This window comes from Peromyscus californicus, unplaced genomic scaffold, assembly GCF_007827085.1.
Source record: "Peromyscus californicus insignis strain IS unplaced genomic scaffold, ASM782708v3 Scaffold_23__1_contigs__length_62951481, whole genome shotgun sequence".
Lineage (NCBI taxonomy): Eukaryota > Metazoa > Chordata > Mammalia > Rodentia > Cricetidae > Peromyscus > Peromyscus californicus.
In genome coordinates this window covers 38,390,510-38,409,031 of record NW_026294534.1, presented here as the reverse complement: position 1 = coordinate 38,409,031, position 18,522 = coordinate 38,390,510, and the positions used below count along the sequence as shown (strand labels likewise).

General features: G+C 44.0%; 1 protein-coding gene across 1 annotated transcript; it reads right to left on the bottom strand.

Annotated features, from left to right (window-relative positions):
- Window positions 1-1,427: 1,427 nt before the first annotated feature.
- On the bottom strand, window positions 1,428-18,431 carry Rwdd4 (RWD domain containing 4). Its single transcript, XM_052752263.1, has 7 exons — window positions 18,122-18,431; window positions 13,457-13,537; window positions 8,304-8,413; window positions 8,073-8,223; window positions 7,530-7,647; window positions 4,552-4,737; window positions 1,428-3,579 (listed from the first exon to the last, which is right to left on the bottom strand). Exons 1-6 carry the CDS (start codon window positions 18,143-18,145, stop codon window positions 4,682-4,684), a joined length of 540 nt encoding a protein of 179 aa, XP_052608223.1. The 5' UTR covers window positions 18,146-18,431; the 3' UTR covers window positions 1,428-3,579; window positions 4,552-4,681.
- Window positions 18,432-18,522: the final 91 nt, after the last annotated feature.

The window sequence follows — 18,522 nt, the reverse complement described above, 5'->3', positions numbered from 1 at the left end:
GATCCACTTGGCTCTGCCACCCGGGTTCCAAAGTTAGAACAACGGTTGTGAGTCTTGGCTGCAGGCACCTTTGCCTGCTGAGTCCTGGTACTATCTTAAAAACCATGGCTTGAGGTTTTTGTGAATTTTTGTTCTTTCCATACTGCCTTTGTTAATATTCTGACTGCCCCCTTGAAATCCTACCCCTTGGGGCCACCCTGCATCCCAGACTTAAAAGCCTCTCTTGAAGGAAAAACTCCGTCCCTTCCTCTCTCTCTCTTTCTCTTCCACTTTTCCTCCCACAATGTTGTACCCTTGACCTCTCTCTTCTCTCTTTCTGTCTCTTTCTTTCCTATCTTGCTCTTCACCTCTCTGTTATAATAAACTCTCCAAGTGGATGCAGCATCTGGGTTGTGAATTACTGCCATACCCGCATGGCGTGCATCTGCCCGGCATGTTTTTCCTGCTCTTGAGGGACACCCTTGGGTCCCCGAGCACTAATTCATAACAGCCTTAGTTATCTTGACATCACAATGACAGACACCTGGCAAAAGTAACTTAATATATTCAGCTTTTATTTTTATTTTTGTTTTTTTGAGACAGGGTTTCTCTGTGTAAACACCCTAGCTGTCCTGGAACTCCCTTTTTAGACCAGGCTGGCCTCAAACTTAGAGAGCTGCCTGCCTCTGCCTCCTGAGCGCTGGGACTACAGGCGTGATCCATTAGTACCTAGCTAATTAGAATATATTCTGGTTCATGATTCAGGGGGTGGTCTCGTGGAAAAGGCCCAGTGTGACAGCGTGAGGTCACATGCTCCTTTCAGTGGATAATAAAGTAGAGAGCTTGGGGCAGAGTAAGAGAGCCTGCCCACACAGGACCCATAGTGTCAGCCCTGCCCGCTGCCTTGAGCTAGGTTGATTCCTCCTTTTAAGAGTCCCACAGCCTTCCAAAACAGCGCCACCAGCTGGGGGATGAGTGTTCCAACATATGAGCCTGTGGGGTCATTTCATCCTCAAGTGATGGCCATCATCAGCCGGCAGTATTTAGGCTGAAATTCAACTGTGGAGTAACTTTTGATACAGCATGTCCTGAGAGTATACATCAGTTCAAGATAGGAGCTTTTCCTCAGGGCCCTCACTGGAGAAAGGGTCTCAGCCACTAAGCATACACAGACAGGTCTAAATGTAACTTCCAATGCTAGACTGACCCTGGACTTGGCCTCTTTTCTTCGGAGACCATGAAGGTATGGAAGTGCAAGCTGTTTTTAAATTCCTATCTACTTATTATGGGAATTCCTGACTTTCTTCCGAGCTCTTTTGGAATATTTCTTCTTTGAATATGATACTTGGATGGTTCCCAGCAGGAGTACACATCTCATACCATAAGATTATAATGCAGATAGATTTATAAAGTTAACAACTCTTTCTGAAATGATTTGAAGCAAAACGTATAGAAAAAAAATCACTATGATTCAGACTTTATTGCTTATCAGTCAGGTCATTCCATACAATCTTGAGTAAATAGACTCTGAGAAAATATACTGGGAGCGGAGCATTATGGGATGATGGCAGCATTGATGGAAGTGTTCATATAAGGTAACGGGAGCACCCCTGCCACCATCTGCCCCAGAGCTTTGTACAATTCATAGAAAAAGAGTAAAAATAGTTCATTGGCATTTAACTAGCATATTCTTTGCAATCTAAGAACCACAATAACTTGGACAAGTGTAATAATCTTTAAAACAGAACAAAACACTTTTTTTTCCATTACAAGATGTTTCTTTAAAAAAAAAATCAAACAAATCAAGATGACAATAAAAACTGCACAAAAAGAACCTTGAAAAGAAAAGATGTCACAATCTGGGTGTTTTCAATTTCAATATTACTCCAAGGGACAAAATGGGAGTGAGCTTTTTCAAACGCGAGCCAACTCTTTCTCTGTAAGCACACTTACTTTACAGCTCATACAATTTAACCGAAGCCAAGGGTAACTTTGGAAAATCCATAGATACCTACCTCTTAATCTGCTCTTATGCTAAGGTAACTTCTTTAAAAGCTAATTGTTGGTCTACACTACACGGTACAACTTGGCATTCTAACAACGCTGACACACACACAGTCACCATAACTCACATACACACAGCAGTAAGTTTCCAGGTAAAACTATAGCAAGTCTCCTCTCCTAATTATTTTAAAAACCAAGCATGTATAACAACAGTTTAGCATGTGAAAGATTTGTATGTCTATTATTAAAAAGATACAGAGGTTGGGAGACACATTCGGTATTTGAAAAGACACTATAAAAACAAACAAAAGACCCACCAAAAAGCAAACCCCCCACAAAGTCAAGCACCACCCTCAGGATTTGAAATGTGTTGAATGCTGAATCCAGCAAAAGACTTTAGTTACCAACAAAACATCACAATAGCAGATAATAGGAATTTATTAAAACCACTGTCTCCAACAATACAAAAATCAAATATTAAGGCATCTTATTTATACTCATCCTGGCATATGCAGCAAAGAGAAATATTTTAAATAAGAGCTAGCACTTATTCAAATGCTTTCCGAAGTATTTGGCAAATTTGTTGTTTTTGTTTTGTTTGGTGTATGGTGTGTGTGTGTGTGTGTGTGTGTGTGCAGATGGGTGCACGCACGTGTGCTTTCCTGTTGAGGCCAGAGATCTGTTATGTGTCTTCCTCTATTGCTCTCTACCGTATTTATTTGAGATAGCATCTCTCACTGAACCAGCTCAGCGATGCAGCCAAACTGGCTGGCCAGCAAACACCAGAGATCCTCCTGTCTCCGCCTCCCCAGCTCTGGGTTTCAGGTGTAGGCCTGGCTCTGTATGTGGGTACTGGGGACCTGAACTCATGGTCCTCAGGCCTGCACAGCAAGCCCTTTACTACTAAGCTCTTTCCCAGCCCCTCAATTCTCTTCTGACAGTCTTTTAGTATTTATAGAATCGAAAGCCGTCATGATCAAACACCTTCACTCAAACCACGAGAAAAGTGTAACTAACAGGAGAAGTAATTCAGTGCTGACAAATGATGAGGAACTTCAAAGAGAACCGTTGAAAGCTCAACACTGGCACTCAGATTGCTGACGCAGCCTCCTCTTCATCACCTAAGCAGGAGGGGATGGGGACTTGAGGGGAGACGCCTATTGCTATGGGTCATGCTGTGGAATACCAGAGACTCCGTACTGGGCTCTACTGAACGGACAGTTTGCAAGTGGCTTTGCTGGCCTTTAAAAACAATCGCATCGCTTGGATCAGATGGCTAGGTCAGCACGGACTCACTCCTCAGAGCCATCCATTGCCAATGATGCTCAACAGCTTCAGAAAGTACACTAAATGGTTCCACTTCCACCTTTTATTAAGGCAAGATTGTGAAAATAATTTACTACAACCAAATCGCTTCATGGACTTTCCACTTACATTTTTTAAGACACATACAAAAGAACCATGTCTTATAAAAAGCCACTCAGTACCAGAAAAAGTAAGGAGACATGTTGATCCAGGCTGCTTTTCAAAGGATGATGCTCTTGCTTCGTCTGCAGGTAGGTGCTAGTCATCATCTTTAGAACCAGTTTTACTTAACTGTTAAAAAAAAATAAAATAAAAACAAAACAAAACAAGTATTAAGTGGAAGCGATGACAGTATCTGAGTCATTATTTCTCTGAGAATCAATCAATCAATCAACAATAGGAAATAAAGTCCAAGTCATGGGACTTTAAACTGTAACTGTTTCTACACCTAGCTACTTTCTACTTGTAGGCCGTATTACTTTCCACAGGTTTAAAAACAACCAAAAGCCCATTCAACAGAACAAGGTTAGGTGGGGACATCCCTTGCCGCTTTCTAAGACTAAATCAGACGCGAGCATTCATAGAGAAGGCATGGTTTGTTAAGTGAATGATATTCTTCTATTTTTGTGTTGTATCATCAGTAGTACTTTTTTCACCCAGGCTTAGTTTTTACCAATAATAATCGATGAATCATGCTATCATCATAATGTCTAGTCTAATGTCTAGCTTTCTCTGTAAGTAGTGCTGTTCTAAGGGTTTGGATGAACACATATTAACTCAATATGAACTTTATTTTCTATCACATTTTATTAGAAGTGTGGGAACTGAGATCCGGGGGTTAAGTAATTTGTCCCAAAGCACCAAGCTGGCAGTTTGACTCAGTTGTCCTCAGCTGAGGTCTTAACTCCTCACATACCATTTTATGCATGTGTCAATATAACAAAGCATGACATTGATAGACAATAAACTGGTATTTTTCGAACTCGGGGCCGCATGCTGGCACAGCAGGCACTTTCCTGACTGAACCATCTCCAGTCCCTCAATAACTACGTTTTCTAAAGAAAGACTTAGCATGGTGCTCGTTTCCATTTCTGCAGATCTCTTTATGATCTAGCTCAAACAAGATGATTGGAGTTGCACAGATCTCTTCTACAATGGAGCTGACTCTGGGGACATCCCAGCAGAGGGAGGAGAGCTAAGCTGACCGCTAAGAGCATCTAACCCTGAGGAAGCAGACAACGTGAAGCCTTCAAGAATACTTACGTGCTGAATCCAAAAGCGTAAACAGACATCCGGGAAATTCCCAAGGAGGCAGGAAGGAAAATGGAAGATATACATGTCATTAGTGGGTGGCAAATAATGTAACAACTTTGAAGACTTGAATGTAAGTATGCTATACCTTCACGACATCAACCCAGTTCCAGCCTCGAGGAAGCTCTCCTTTGTGATCTGGAGGACAAAATCAGTATCTTTAGTAAGACCAGCCGGCTAGTTGTAAACGAACCGCTATCCTAGCAAACAGTATTTTTTATACTACTGCATACAACAAATAGATGTGCGTCACATACTACTAAGTTGGAAAAAAGTTTCTCATTATCTTGGTGGCCGTAAAGTACCCTCCTGGAGATACCTGCAGAGTATTGCACACAACCCGACTTCTACATTTACCCCACATCCACTCAAGACAAAACCAGTTACCAAGGAGAAATGAGGGGTATGATTGACATACTCATGCAGGTGTGGAGTCCCACTTCCTGCAAGGCCAATGCTTATCTGGGTAGGAAACGGTGCTAGTTCACTGTGTCAGGATTCACACCGGGGCGCTCGGCTCCAAATAGGCGAGACGGCACTGACCAATGTTTGGCTTTAGGACTAAGAGGAGTGCAAGTTAACTTATGTACAACTTGGCCATGCTCTGATGAAACATATTTTTCAAAAGGAGCTTCATGATATTGCTGTCGTCCTCAACCTGTAGGTCATGACTCCCACCCCCCACCCCTGGGAACGACGGACAACACATCAGATATCCTGCACCTTAGATATTTATACTATGACTCATAACAGCAACACAATTACAGCTATGAAGTAGCAACAAAATAATTTTATGGTTGAAGGACACCACGACATGAAGAACTGTATTACAAGGTCGAAGAGTGCCAGGCCCAGCACTTGGGAGGCAGAGCCAGGTGGATCTCTGTGAGTTTGAGGCCAGCCTGGTCTACAGAGCGAGATCCAGGACAGGCTCCAGAACAACACAGAGAAACCCTGTCTCGAAAAACAAACAAACAGCCGGGTGGTGGTGGTGCAGGCCTTTAATCCCAGCACTCGGGAGGCAGAGGCAGGCGGATCTCTGTAAGTTCGAGGCCAGCCTGGTCTACAGAGCGAGATCCAGGAAAGGCGCAAAGCTACACAGAGAAACCCTGTCTCAAAAAAAAAACCTAAAAAAAAAAAAAAAGAAAAGAAAAACAAACAAACAAACAAAAAAAGGTCACACTATTAGGAAGGTTGAGAACCAGTGCTCTACTGAGAATGCTTGGGACAAAGCTCATAAGGACTCAGATAAAAATGCATAGTTTACAAAATGCTTTCATCCGTTAATATTCAAATTTAAAAAACAATTGAACAAATAAACACTTTACTTAAAAAAATTCTTCAATATTAGGGACAAGATGGCTCAGCAGGTAAAGATTCATGCTGCCAAACCTGACCACCTGCCACAGATGCTACAACATTCCAAAAAGACAGGAGCCAAGATTCTAGACAACAGACTGCAATGGCTATAATTTTTACTTCAGCTATTTACGCTTTACTGCCGCCCGACATGGGGTGAATAATGCAGAGACTTTTATACCACAAACAGTTACAATTTTCAAATGTTGTTTATGAGGAGCAACACAGTGTTGGTTTCTTTTTATTCTACCATGGACAGACATTAAACAAAAATAAACCTATTATCCCTTCCTATAAGAAAGGGCAGGGTCTAGAGCCATGGCTCGGCAGTTAAGAGAGCAGTTGCTACTCTCCAGGGTGAGAGGCAGCTTCCCAGAACCCGAATCAGGCAGCTGCCTGCAATTCCAGTCTAGGGGACCCAACAACTTTTTTGGGCCTCCTGAGAATGCGCGCTCGCACACACCCCTTTATGTAAATGTGTGTGTACATACAACAATGTTCTTGTTTTTCCTAATTGGGAAAATTCAGACTGATGCCCAAAACATTACTGAACTGAAGTTTATAATCCTTTTCTTTTCTTTTTTTTTTTTTTTTTTTTGGTTTTTCGAGACAGGGTTTCTCTGTGTAGCTTTGCGTCTTTCCTGGAACTCACTTGGTAGCCCAGGCTGGCCTCGAACTCACAGAGATCCACCTGCCTCTGCCTCCCGAGTGCTGGGATTAAAGGCGTGTGCCACCACCGCCCGGCTCCTTTTCTTTCTTTTTTTTTTTTTTTTTAAGACAGGGTTTCTCTGTGTAGCTTTGCGCCTTTCCTGGATCTCACTTTATAGACCAGGCTGGCCTCGAACTCACAGAGATCCCTCTGGCTCTGCTTCCCGAGTGCTGGGATTAAAGGCGTGCGCCGCCACTGCCTGGCTTATAATCCTTTTCTAAGGAGTCTATTATCAGACACATGGGAATTCTTTTCTGAAATCTTATGGTATAGTTAAGTTAACCACGGGCAAAAAATCCTAAATCACTGTGCTCAAATGGGGATTGACGCACCAGATTGCAAGTGAAAACTCTATTTCACACAGCTTTTCCAAGTACGCACCTGTCACACAGGTAAATAAAACCCCACGTGACGTTACAGCGTTCAGGCAGGACACGTGTTTTGCACCCCCCCTTTTTTTTTTGGTTTTTCGAGACAGGGTTTCTCTGTGTAGTTTTGGTGCCTATCCTGGATCTACTCTGTAGACCAGGCTGGCCTCGAACTCACAGAGATCTGCCTGGTTCTGCCTCCAGAGTGCCGGGATTAAAGATGTGCACCACCACCGTCCAGCTGCCCATTTTTTTAATGTTCCTCAGTGGGAATGTTTATAATTACTTTGTGACTCATTATTTTTTTTCCAGATGATGATCTCATGATGAAGTAGCAATAAATATGGTATAATTTTTTACCAACAGGTCTGATTCAAACGTCCCACGAATAGACTGAAGAATTAATCCTGTAAGCCTAAGCATAACGAGCACCCCATGACAGTAAAATGAACCCACTTTCTGTGTAAGGAAAGACAAAGAACAAGGATGCAAACCTGTTTTATCTGCCAGCTTGCGTTTCTGAGCTTTGGAAAGTTGCTCTTTCTTGTCTTTTTTCTTATTTGATGGGGCTGTGCTGGGAGTTTCAACCGCGATGATATTGGCTATGGGTGTCTACAAGAGCAGAAACAGATCTTAGACTCACCTTAAAACCTACTGGATTAGAACAAACCCAGCTACATCTGGAAGGGCGTGGTGGGTCTCTCAATTTAAAAAAACGGAAGGAGCTACTGCCACCATTCACTATTCATTCAGTCAGGTGTCCTCATGCATCACCGGCCTTGCCTCGCACAGGCTCGTTTTCAAGGACAAAACAATGGGGTGGCAGTTGAACTGGGACCCCAAGAAGGGATTCTGACAGAACATAAGTTCATTTTCTCCATTAAACAGAGGGAATCTAAGGTTCGTTGTTCTCACTTAACTCAAACGTAATCCTCTATTTAAATCTAACGCAAAGTCTTTTTCAAAAAAACCAACTGGCAAAAATTAATTACCACGCCCAGACCAAAGCCATCTGGCAGAACCAACCGCACACTCACTGGCGCAGAGTTCCCGGGATGGTGGTTCTCCATGAACTGCTCCTTATTGTCCTTGGCGTACTCGAACAATGTGTAGGTCATGGCGGTGCCGAGATTCACCTCTACGGCTTCCTGTAGTTTGGCTAAGATACTCTGCTTTACAGCTGAGGAGCTACAAGGCAGAGAAACCCCACTGTCAAGAGCAGGTCCCACAGAAGGAAACGAGACAGCAGTGAAAACAAGGGTACTTACATGGTGTTGTTAAAAAACGCGTTCATGGATATGACCGGCGGCGTCTGGGGATACGTCTCTGTCCAGGAAATCTCTATTAGGAAGGCTTTGGGATCGCCATCTTCACCTATCTGAAGAAAAGGGAATCTTAGGCTTGGGGAACGTGATCAAAAGACCCAAAATGATGCTTTCCAACATTCAGGTTCAAACTCTGAAGCAGAATATGCTGAGAAGTTCAGAGGTATTGGAGTAAGACTGACCAAAGATGAGGAGGGTATACACAGCTGTAGTCCCTCCTGCTTCAGGAAGCTTTGTTACTGCGGATGGCCCATTTCTCAATCAGCGGCCAAGGATACACTTGACATTGTTTCTGAGGCGGAAGATAAGACATTAACTACAAGGAACAAGATGACGATGAGGCTGGGCATGCTAGTCCTGGGAGGCAGAGAGAGGCAGCTGAATCTCTGAGCCTGAGGCCAGCCTGGGCTACAGTGCTCCACAAACCATGAAACAAAACAAAAGACGGCAATGGACGAAAATAGTTATCCACAAACTTGTAACAGCTGGTCTTTAAGATTTCCAACCGCTAAAGTGCAACAGGCACAGAGGACAGGGAGACGGATACACGCTGTTCAAGGGCCACAGACCAGAAAACACAGTGGAACCCGGAGAGAAGCAGAGGACCAGGGAGAGGACGCCTCGGGCCGCAGAGCAACTCCTGAGAAGAGTGCCTTCTGTTTGTCAACTTTTGATTGAAAACACTGTTAATCTTAAGGAGAAGCTAAACTGGCATGATAGATAAATGCTCACCGGCATATATTTACTAAACACCCCGTCTCATTTCCACATCTTCCCCTCTAGCACAGAAATCAGCACCTACTCCTTTAACATGCATGAGTTCCCTGACTTTGGTTTTTGCTGACCCATTAGGAAGTAACGAAATGTCTTTAGTTATTTATGGGTGAAAAAAAAAAAACCCTTAGGATATCTTTTATAGCCACAAGACAATCATCCTACCCTAAGAATTCAACACTGACATTAAAAAAAACCCTCAACTAATATATAATTATATCTTCCAACTATACCTAAGGTGTCCTTTAATAAACACTCCCACCCCAGAAATCTGAAATTCACCAAAGTTTTACTATGTTTGGTTGTCACACCTCCCTAGTCTTCCTTAATAGAACCTTCTTCCTGGCTTTCCAAAAGTCTGTTATGACGTTAAGAGTCTCGGCCGGTTTTTCTGACTAACATCCCCAAATATAGATGACTACTTCCCCTGTTCAGATTCAGATGAACCATTACGTGAGGAGAGGTGGTGTGGTAGCTCTCGGGCATCCTATCAGGATTCAGCACTGGGGATAATTTCTTCAGTGTAGAGGTAATAAAGAAAATCTGTGCAGCAATAACACAAAACTACGTCACTACTCTGTTTCTTAGCAACCTTTGCCTAGAGATTTTAACGTCTGTTAATAATGCTCGCCTGAATCAAGCTTTTCACTTCAGGGGCCTGCCAGACGGCTTAGGGGGGGAAAGGCACTTGCTGTCAAGCCTGGTGACTGGAGTTTGATCCCTGAACCCACAGAGTGGAAGGGGGAAAACCAACTCACAAGTGTTGTGGCATACATGTGCCCCTCCCCAAACACACACACACACACACACACACACACACACACACACACACACACACACACAAACACACACACGAGAAATAAATGTAACATAATTAGAAAAAATTTCACCTCAATTATTATTCGCTTCACTTTTCTACTCTGCCCACATCCTCGCCCCCGGACCCTCAGCTACATTCTGTGCCAATGTACCTGAAGCACAGAAACAGCATCCAGTAAACTTAGGACCTTTCGATACGTCAGTAGGAGTCGATCACAGGCAGGAAGGATGCACTGAAAAGTGACAGAAGGTAGGAGCTTCATGTAATCCCCCAGTCCTAACTCAAGGCGCACTGAGAAACGAATTGCCAATGTCTCACTGTGTTAAAGACAGAGGCAAGACCACTCCCGTTTTCAAAGACACCTAATGACTTACAAAAGTGCAGTATGGACAATTTTTCAAAGTAAAAGGAGGCAGCTGGGTGGTGGCACACGCCTTTAATTCCAGCTCTCAGAGGCAGAGGCTGATGGATGGATCTCCGAGTTGGAGGCCAGCCTGGGCTACAGTTCTATGAGAGCCAGGGCAACACAGAGAAGGTCTCTCTTGAAAAACAAACAGAAAGTAGAAGGAGGCGGGAGTGATAATGAAGTTAATTCTGCTCCAAACTGAGAGGGCCAACTGTGTCCCAGGAGGTTGATTGGCACCTCAGAGAAGCCAGGTAGATGAGAGAGGAGAGGTGAAGAGAAGCCTTACAATGTATCCAAAGACAATGCTTAAGGGAGAAGAGATACATTTGGCACTCCCTGGTGCCTAAGAAAGTTTGACAAAGTTTTCCAGAGGGAGTTCGGAGAGCCGGCTCAGGCACTGTGAGTGCTCGCCACCACTGCAGAGGACTGGGGTTGGCTTCCCCAAACTCCCACAGCAGCTTACAACTTTGGGCCTCTAAGAGTAACACACACACACACACACACACACACACACACACACTATATCCAAGCAAAACACTCATATACACAAAACAAAAATAAATCATTTTTTAATATTTTATGTTTATTATTTTTAATTGTGTGTGTGTGTGTGTGTGTGTGTGTGTGAATATGTGTACATGAGTGCAGCTGTCCTCAGAGGCCAGAGATATCAGACACTCTGAAACTGAAGTTACAGGCTACTGTGAACCACCTGACGTGAGAGCTGGGATCCAAACGCAAGTCCTCCTAAAGAGTAGCAAGTGCTCTTAACCACTGAGCCATCTCTCCAACAAAAATATATCATTTTTTAAGTGGACCATGGTTATGGAGCTAAGAATAGAGCCATCATTTACGGGCAAGAGAAGCCCAGGAAGAAACCTCTTTAAACAGGCTATTGCAGGACCACTTAAATGTTTCAGAGTGCTAAGTAGCAGTCCGTTGACCTCGCGGTTCAGTGTGTGTGTGTGTGGGAGGCTAAAGAAAGATGTGGAAGTGGGGAAGTCATCTAGGAGCCTACCAAACTGTTCTATTGGAGAACAGAGGGTCCGACGGGGCAGATCCCCGGCTCTCCTCCGTTGACAGTTGACACACTCTCTCCAGTTTCGTGTTTCAGTCTACCGTAGAGTGCACACATAGATCCAGGACCATTCTGCATACTGTGCTCAATGAATAACTGTGTGGTTACTGGAGACAGTTAGGAAAACACATGAGAATTCTCAGTGTCTCTGCTAAAGGAAGGTGGCAGCAGCTGGGAAAATCTGGGGGCAGGGGCAGCTGGATTTAACTAGAAGGGCCCAGGTCTTAACTCCATCATGAACTCTGGTCATTAAGAGATCTCTAGTTGTTGGGATGGCTGATATCGCCAACCTGATGGGATTTAGAGTCACCACAGAAATAAACCTCTGGGCATGTCTGTGAGGGATTTTCTGGCTTGGGTTAACTGAGGTGGGAAAGCCTACCCTGATGTGGACACCATTCCAGGGGCTGGAGTCAGGAGAGAGGGAAGCGGGCAGAAGCAATGTTCTCTTTGCTTCCTGAGCAGTGGCCTCACACGGGATCCTTTGGCCGAGACTTCCACTAGTGGACTACACATTCAAACCATGAGCCAAAAGAAACTCTTCTTTCCTTAAGTTTGTGAATCTTTAAAAAAATCCTTATTTATTTGTTATCACTATGAACGTGTGATTTGTGTGGGGCACACGTGTACCACAGGAATGGAGGACAGCTTCGTGGACTCGGTTCCACACTTCCACCTTTGTGGGGGTTCTGGGGACCCAGCTCAGGCCGAGGAGCTTGTGCAGTGAGTGTTCTCATCTCTCTGGCCTGGCCCACAAGTTGCGTTTGTCAGGCATTTCGTTATGGCAACAAGTGAAGGAGCAATTATAGTTGTCATACAGATAGAGGCAGCTACTGGGCCGATGAACTGGGAACTGCCAGAGAGCAGTGGTTCCCAACCTGTGGGTCTCGACCCCATTGCGGGTCGAATGACCTTTTCACAGGGGTCGCCTAAGACCACCAGAAAACACAGATATTTACATTCCGATTCCTAACAGTAGCAAAATCACAGTTATGAAGCAGTAATGAAAATAATTTTATGGTAGGGGGTCACGACAACATGAGGAGCTGTATTCAAAGTTCACAGCATTAGGGGGAAAGTTAAGAACCATCGCTTAGAGAATTTATTCCCTAGCTCCACTTGTGAGTCTGAGATAAAAGAATCAAGAACTCAAGGCTAGACCAGGCTACATGGCGACACTCTGTCTTAAGAAAACAAAAACTCATTTCCTGTTGTAGTCTATCTACAACAAGCAAATTTGAGGATTAGATACCAACATCAGCTGTGGCAAAGGTCTAGGAAATCAGCACCTAGGGAAGCCATCTTTAAGAAGGTAGCACCATGTAATCCTTAAGATCTCTTTTATCTCTAACGTTTTATAATCAAGTCAAATTGTTTTTGTTAAAAAGGTTCTGAATTAGGCTGCAGAGGTGGCTCAGTGGTTAAGAGCACTGGTTGCCCTTCCAGAGGACCCAGGATCATTTCCCAGCACCCACATGGCAGGCAGCTCACAATCGTCTATGACTTTAGTTCAGGGGGATCCAATGCCATCTTCTGGGCTCTGTGAGCACCTGGCATGTACGTGGTGCACAGACATACTTGCCGTCAAAACACCCAGACACACAATAAAATAATATATAGTTTTAAAACATTTCTGAATTAAGTTTTCAATTGTTAGCAATAACAATGTCATAGTGGTAAGCTCTCATCTAACTGTGTTAGGAGGCTGGAGAGATGGCCCAGTTGTTAAAAGCACTTGCTGCTCCTCTAGAGGACCCCAGTTTCGTTTCCACCATTGGTGACTCACAACCATCTGTAACTCCAGCTGTAGGGGATCTGATGCCATCTTCTGGCCTCTATGGGCCCCCAGATACACACACACAAATTAAAAAAATCATTTTTAGAAAAACGAAAGTTTCAGGAAATACAGGAACATAATAGAGTTAATCCACTAAGTTAGAAGCTGGACTCAGATTCTGCAGTCTCCACCTCCTCTTCCCTAGCACAGAGATACACGCACTGTACATGTTGTGTCTTACCCTATACTGAAATGAAACCGGACTTAATTCCCGGAAGCTTTCGTCTCCTTCATAAATAGAACGTAAAGCTTCTAGTTCCATCTGAAAAAATAAAAATAAAAAGCGATGTTTAGTGGCAGATATGGATTAGAAAGAGAGTCTTTAGCATCTCATTCAAAACCATTCAATTTTGTAAAACATGGCTTAACTTATTGCCCCTAGACGTTATGACATGTGTATATACCAACACCATTATAGTGTATGATAGTACAATTATACTAACAGCACGTACTTTAAGACAATCTGTTGGGCACTGCTAAGGGTTTTTACATTGTATCAGGTCACTTAGTTCTCACATCCACCCACTAGCAAAACACCCAGACACAATAAAATAATATATATATTAAAAATAATATATACATATATTTTAGAAGTTTCTGAATTAGGTTTTCACATGTTCGCAATAACAATGTCATAGTGATAAGTTCTCATCTAAATGTGTTAGGAGGCTGGAGGGATGGCCCAGTTGTTAAAAGCACTTGCTGCTCCTCCAAAGGAACCCAGTTTGGTTTCATTACCATATTCCCTTCTCCATACTGTGAGGCAGATGTAGATTAAAGCAATTTGAGAATATTTTGTGTCTTTAATCACTCTACTGAACAACTAACCTGGTGTATAGAAAATGCACTCAACTTGGAAATGAGAAATAAGAGGCACAACCATTTCCCATTTTAAAAAGAACATCAGTTGCTGGGTGGTGGTGGTGCCTGCCTGTAATCCCAGCACTCCCGGAAGGCAGAGGCAGGCCGATCTCTGAGTTCAAGGACAGCCTGGTCTACTGAGTGGCTTCCAGGACAGTCAGGGCTATACAGGGAAACCCTATCCAAAAACAAAACAAAACAAAAAAACCCCCACAAAACCCAAAACAACAATAACAATCAGTTACATTGTTACTCATTTTCATAGTGAAATGAAAATTAAGTAGTAATGTAAAGGCCCCCAAGAAAGACTATCAGTAAGGAAGTCGACAGGATCTACTCAAGATGATTAAAGGACCAGAAGAGAAGATGCTCAGCAGTAATCCTTGCCGAGGATTTGTTCTTGGAATACTGTGGTCCCACAAATGAAAAATCTCAATCACTGTGAGTGACAGCCGAATCTTGGAGGAACAAAGACACGGAGAAACAAAACCTATTTTAGTTTTCAAAAAGACTCATGTTATAATTTTTTCCCCCTTTTTGGTTTCTCTGTGTACCCCTGACTGTCTTAGAACTCGCTCTGTAGACCAGGCTGGCCTCAAACTCACAGAGATCCGCCTGCCTCTGTCTCTCGAGTGCTGGGATTAAATGAGTGCACCACCACTGGCCGGCTCGTGTCAATAATTCTACAGATAATAGATGGTGATACTGATTTGTTCTCCATGTACAAATTTTAGAACAGATTATAAAGAAACGGCATGCACTTGTAAGAGTATAGAATCCTTAGGATCCAGCAAGCCTTACAAGATAGAACTAAATAATCCTTTTCAGCATAACTCTGTACACCACCAGAATCAGTCTACTAAGGTTTTAGCAAGGCTCTCTTTACGGAATGGACCAGAACAAAATACAAAACAATAAAGAAATGTCTAGCCGAGTGGCAGTGGCGTATGCCTTTAATCCCAGCACTCGGGAGGCAGAGGCAGGCAGATCTCTGTGAGTTCAAGGCCAGCCTGGGCTACAGAGCGAGATCCAGGACAGGCACCAAAACTACACAGAGAAACTCTGTCTTGAAAAACCAAAAAGGAAAGTCTAGAAATCCAAACTGAATTCAAGAACGTATTCTCACTCCTACCTTAATCCCTTTCCATATCTTAATTAATGATTTGGGCAGGAACAAAGACAGGCTTGTTAAGAATAAGACCCCCCCCAACATGTCCTTTAAAACCAAGCTAATGATAATATTTGACAGCGTAAGCGTCTACTAACTAAATAAGTAGACGATGAGAGATGAACTGCTCTGCATGAAGCACTCTGGGGGCATTGATTGACAGTAAACCAGAAGACAGTGAGAAGTCACAATTTCAGCACAAGAAAATGGAGGCTCGGGCTGGAGAGATGGCTCAGCGGTTAAGAGAACTGATTGCTCTTCCAGAGGACCCAGGGTCAATCCCCAGCACCCACAAGGCAGCGCACAACTGTCTGTAACTCCAAGAGCTGACACCCTCACACAGGCAAAATACCAATGTACATAAAATAAGAATAGATAAGTTATTTAAAAAGAAGAAGAAGCCGGGCGGTGGTGGCGCATGCCTTTAATCCCAGCACTCGGGAGGCAGAGCCAGGCGGATTTCTGTGAGTTCGAGGCCAGCCTGGGCTACCAAGTGAGTTCCAGGAAAAGGTGCAAAGCTACACAGAGAAACCCTGTCTCGAAAAACCAAAAAAAAAAAAAAAAAAAAAAAAAAACTAAAAAAAAAAAAAAAAAAAAAAAAGAAGAAAATGGAGGGTCTGTTCACACACATTCAATTTCAAGACAGGGTTTCTCTGTGTAGCACTGGCTGTCCTCAAACTCTCTCTGTAGACCAGGCTGGCCTTGAACTCACAGAGATCTGTCTGCCTCTGCCTCCCAAGTGCTGGGATGAAAGGCGTGTGCAGCCACTGTCTGGCTTTGCATCTTCAAAACTGGGCAGGAAACTATCTTCAAAGATCCGGACACCCATCATGAGGAAGAACAGAATTTTACTGTTAAAATGGAGATTCCTGGACTCTACCACAGGAATTTAACTCATTAGGTCTGAGGTGGCATCATCTCCCTGTGGTGATGGTACTTCTTTAGTCAAGTAGGAGAAGTGTTACATTGTGCTTTGCTGGGAGAAAGAACTATTTCCAAATTGATACATAATGGTTGTATTTACTGGGCTGGAGGGATGGCTCAGCGGTTAAGAGCATTGGCTGCTTTTCCAAGAAAATTGTTCAATTCTCAGCACGGACATAGTGGTTTATGCTCTCTGTGGGCACCAGACATGCAAATGGTCCACATACATACATGTAGGCAAAAAACTCATATACATAACATAAAACTAATTTTTTTTTGGTTTCTCGAGACAGGGTTTCTCTGTGTAGCTTTGCGCCTTTCCTGGATCTCACTCTGTAGCCCAGGCTAGCTTCGAACTCACAAAGATCCACCTGCCTCTGTCTCCCTAGTGCTGGGATTAAAGGCCTGCGCCGCCGCCGCCGCCGCCGCCGCCGCCGCCGCCGCCACCACCACCACCACCACCACCCAGCTAACATAAAACTATTTTAAAAATTGTATTTATGGGGTATGATACAGCCCTCTGATAAGAGGATCTATTACGCAATGATCAAATTAAGGTAATTAGCATATCTATCACCTAAAATCTTCAGTTATTTATTTGTCAAGGAACCATTCAAAACTCTTCTATTGTGAATGCAGAGAGGATACTTTTAAACTAGTCGTTTCTACTGTGTAACAAGACATCAGACCTTGCTCTTCTCTATTAAGTTTGTATCCACTTACTAGTCATTTCTCTTTCCCTTTCTCTCTATTCTCTCCCCTGGATTCATTCACTGAACTGGTAAGAATATTTTAGCAGGGTATTCAGATACCAATTCACTTGTTGCATTTGGGGGTCCTTTACAGAGAACTTGTAACCTAGAGCTTTTTTTTTTTTTTTTTTTTTAAAGACAGGGTTTCTCTGTGTAGCTTTGGAGCCTTTCCTGGAACTCACTTTGTAGCCCAGGCTGGCCTTGAACTCACAGAGATCCGCCAGCCTCTGCCTCCCGAGTGCTGGGATTAAAGGCGTGCACCACCACCGCCCAGCGAGCTTTTATTAACATCCACACTGTCAAAATGCTAACTTTTAAGCAACATATTAAAAAACAAATAGTGAATTACTACTTATCTGCTACTACACAAGGACATTTGTCTTCTAATCCTTATTCCATCACATTGATTCTGGGGCACTCTACTACTGTAGACATTCTTCCTCATCTGGACACATTAGATTTACAAAGTCCGATGATAAGAAGATTTATAGCACTCATTCCTTCCAATTCTATATCAAAATGGCAGTTTGCAATAAAAAAAAATCAAAGCACAAACTATACAAAATTCTTTTGAATTTTGAGCAAAAAAATGCTCAAAACAGATTTTACATCCACTCAACAGATTGTCAAGCGATTTCACTAAGCATTATGGACAGAAACCGAGACACCAGGGTCATTCATTTTCCGCCACAGAAATTTTACTTCCTCGACCCCTTTACGAGACCACACACAGGTTTTAAAAATTAAAGGGGATCAGATTTTAAGACAGGATAACTCAACACATAAGCTCTAAGCCACATTCGGGTTTTAAGGACAGTCAAGTGCACCAGGGTCGCGGACCAAGGACACTCATCTTAGCAAGAAAATCTGGAGAGACCCCTGGGGTTGCAAAAAAAAAAAAAAAAAAAAAAAAAAAAAAAAAAAAAAATGACAAGTGAGGGGAGCGGGAGGCTGAGTCGCACGTGACCCATTCATGCTTGCTGGCCTCACTGTTGACCGGTGCCATCTGGCAGTGGACCCGCCAACGTGGGACAACCGGCCAGGCTGCGAGGGCTCTCGACGCAAAGGACACGTGCGGAGTCCCGGGTGCCCCGCGTTGGGACCTGTGCCGGGACAGGGGTGTCCAGTCCTGGGTTCTCACCTCCTGGTCCTCGTTGGCACCCATCGCGCAGGGCGCACGGCGTTTGCGACCGCGAAGAACAGGCGGGCAGCGGGCGGGAGGCCGGAGCACCCCGTTTCCGCGCCTCGGTCTGGGGAAACCCTCCTCGCAGCCGTGGGTACGAGCTCGCGCGCTCCCGGCCCTCGGCGGCGCCAAGCCACTGGCAGGCGGCTGCGGGCCGGGAACCCAGGATCGCGTTACGCGGGGACCAGGAACCGGGATTGCATTAAGTGGGGGACACCCAGCCCTCGGACCAGCCGCGGAGGGGCGGTCACGAGGAGGCCCCGCCCCCTCCCTCGATCGCTTCTCCCATTGGCTCCTTGTTTCTCCGCCCCCAACTCTTTCCCCTCTAGGAAATGGAGCACCTCCCCGACAGCGAGTCC

What these genes read in the sequence shown, in the direction of transcription:
- Rwdd4 (XM_052752263.1), bottom strand. Translation starts at nt 18,145, where the DNA reads ATGGGTGCCAACGAGGACCAGGAG. An exon ending in GCGTTTTTTAACAACACCAT is followed by an intron (nt 8,224 to 8,303) that starts GTAAGTACCCTT and finishes TCTGCCTTGTAG; the next exon opens with CTCCTCAGCTGTAAAGCAGA. An exon ending in ATCCCGGGAACTCTGCGCCA is followed by an intron (nt 7,648 to 8,072) that starts GTGAGTGTGCGG and finishes CTGCTCTTGTAG; the next exon opens with ACACCCATAGCCAATATCAT.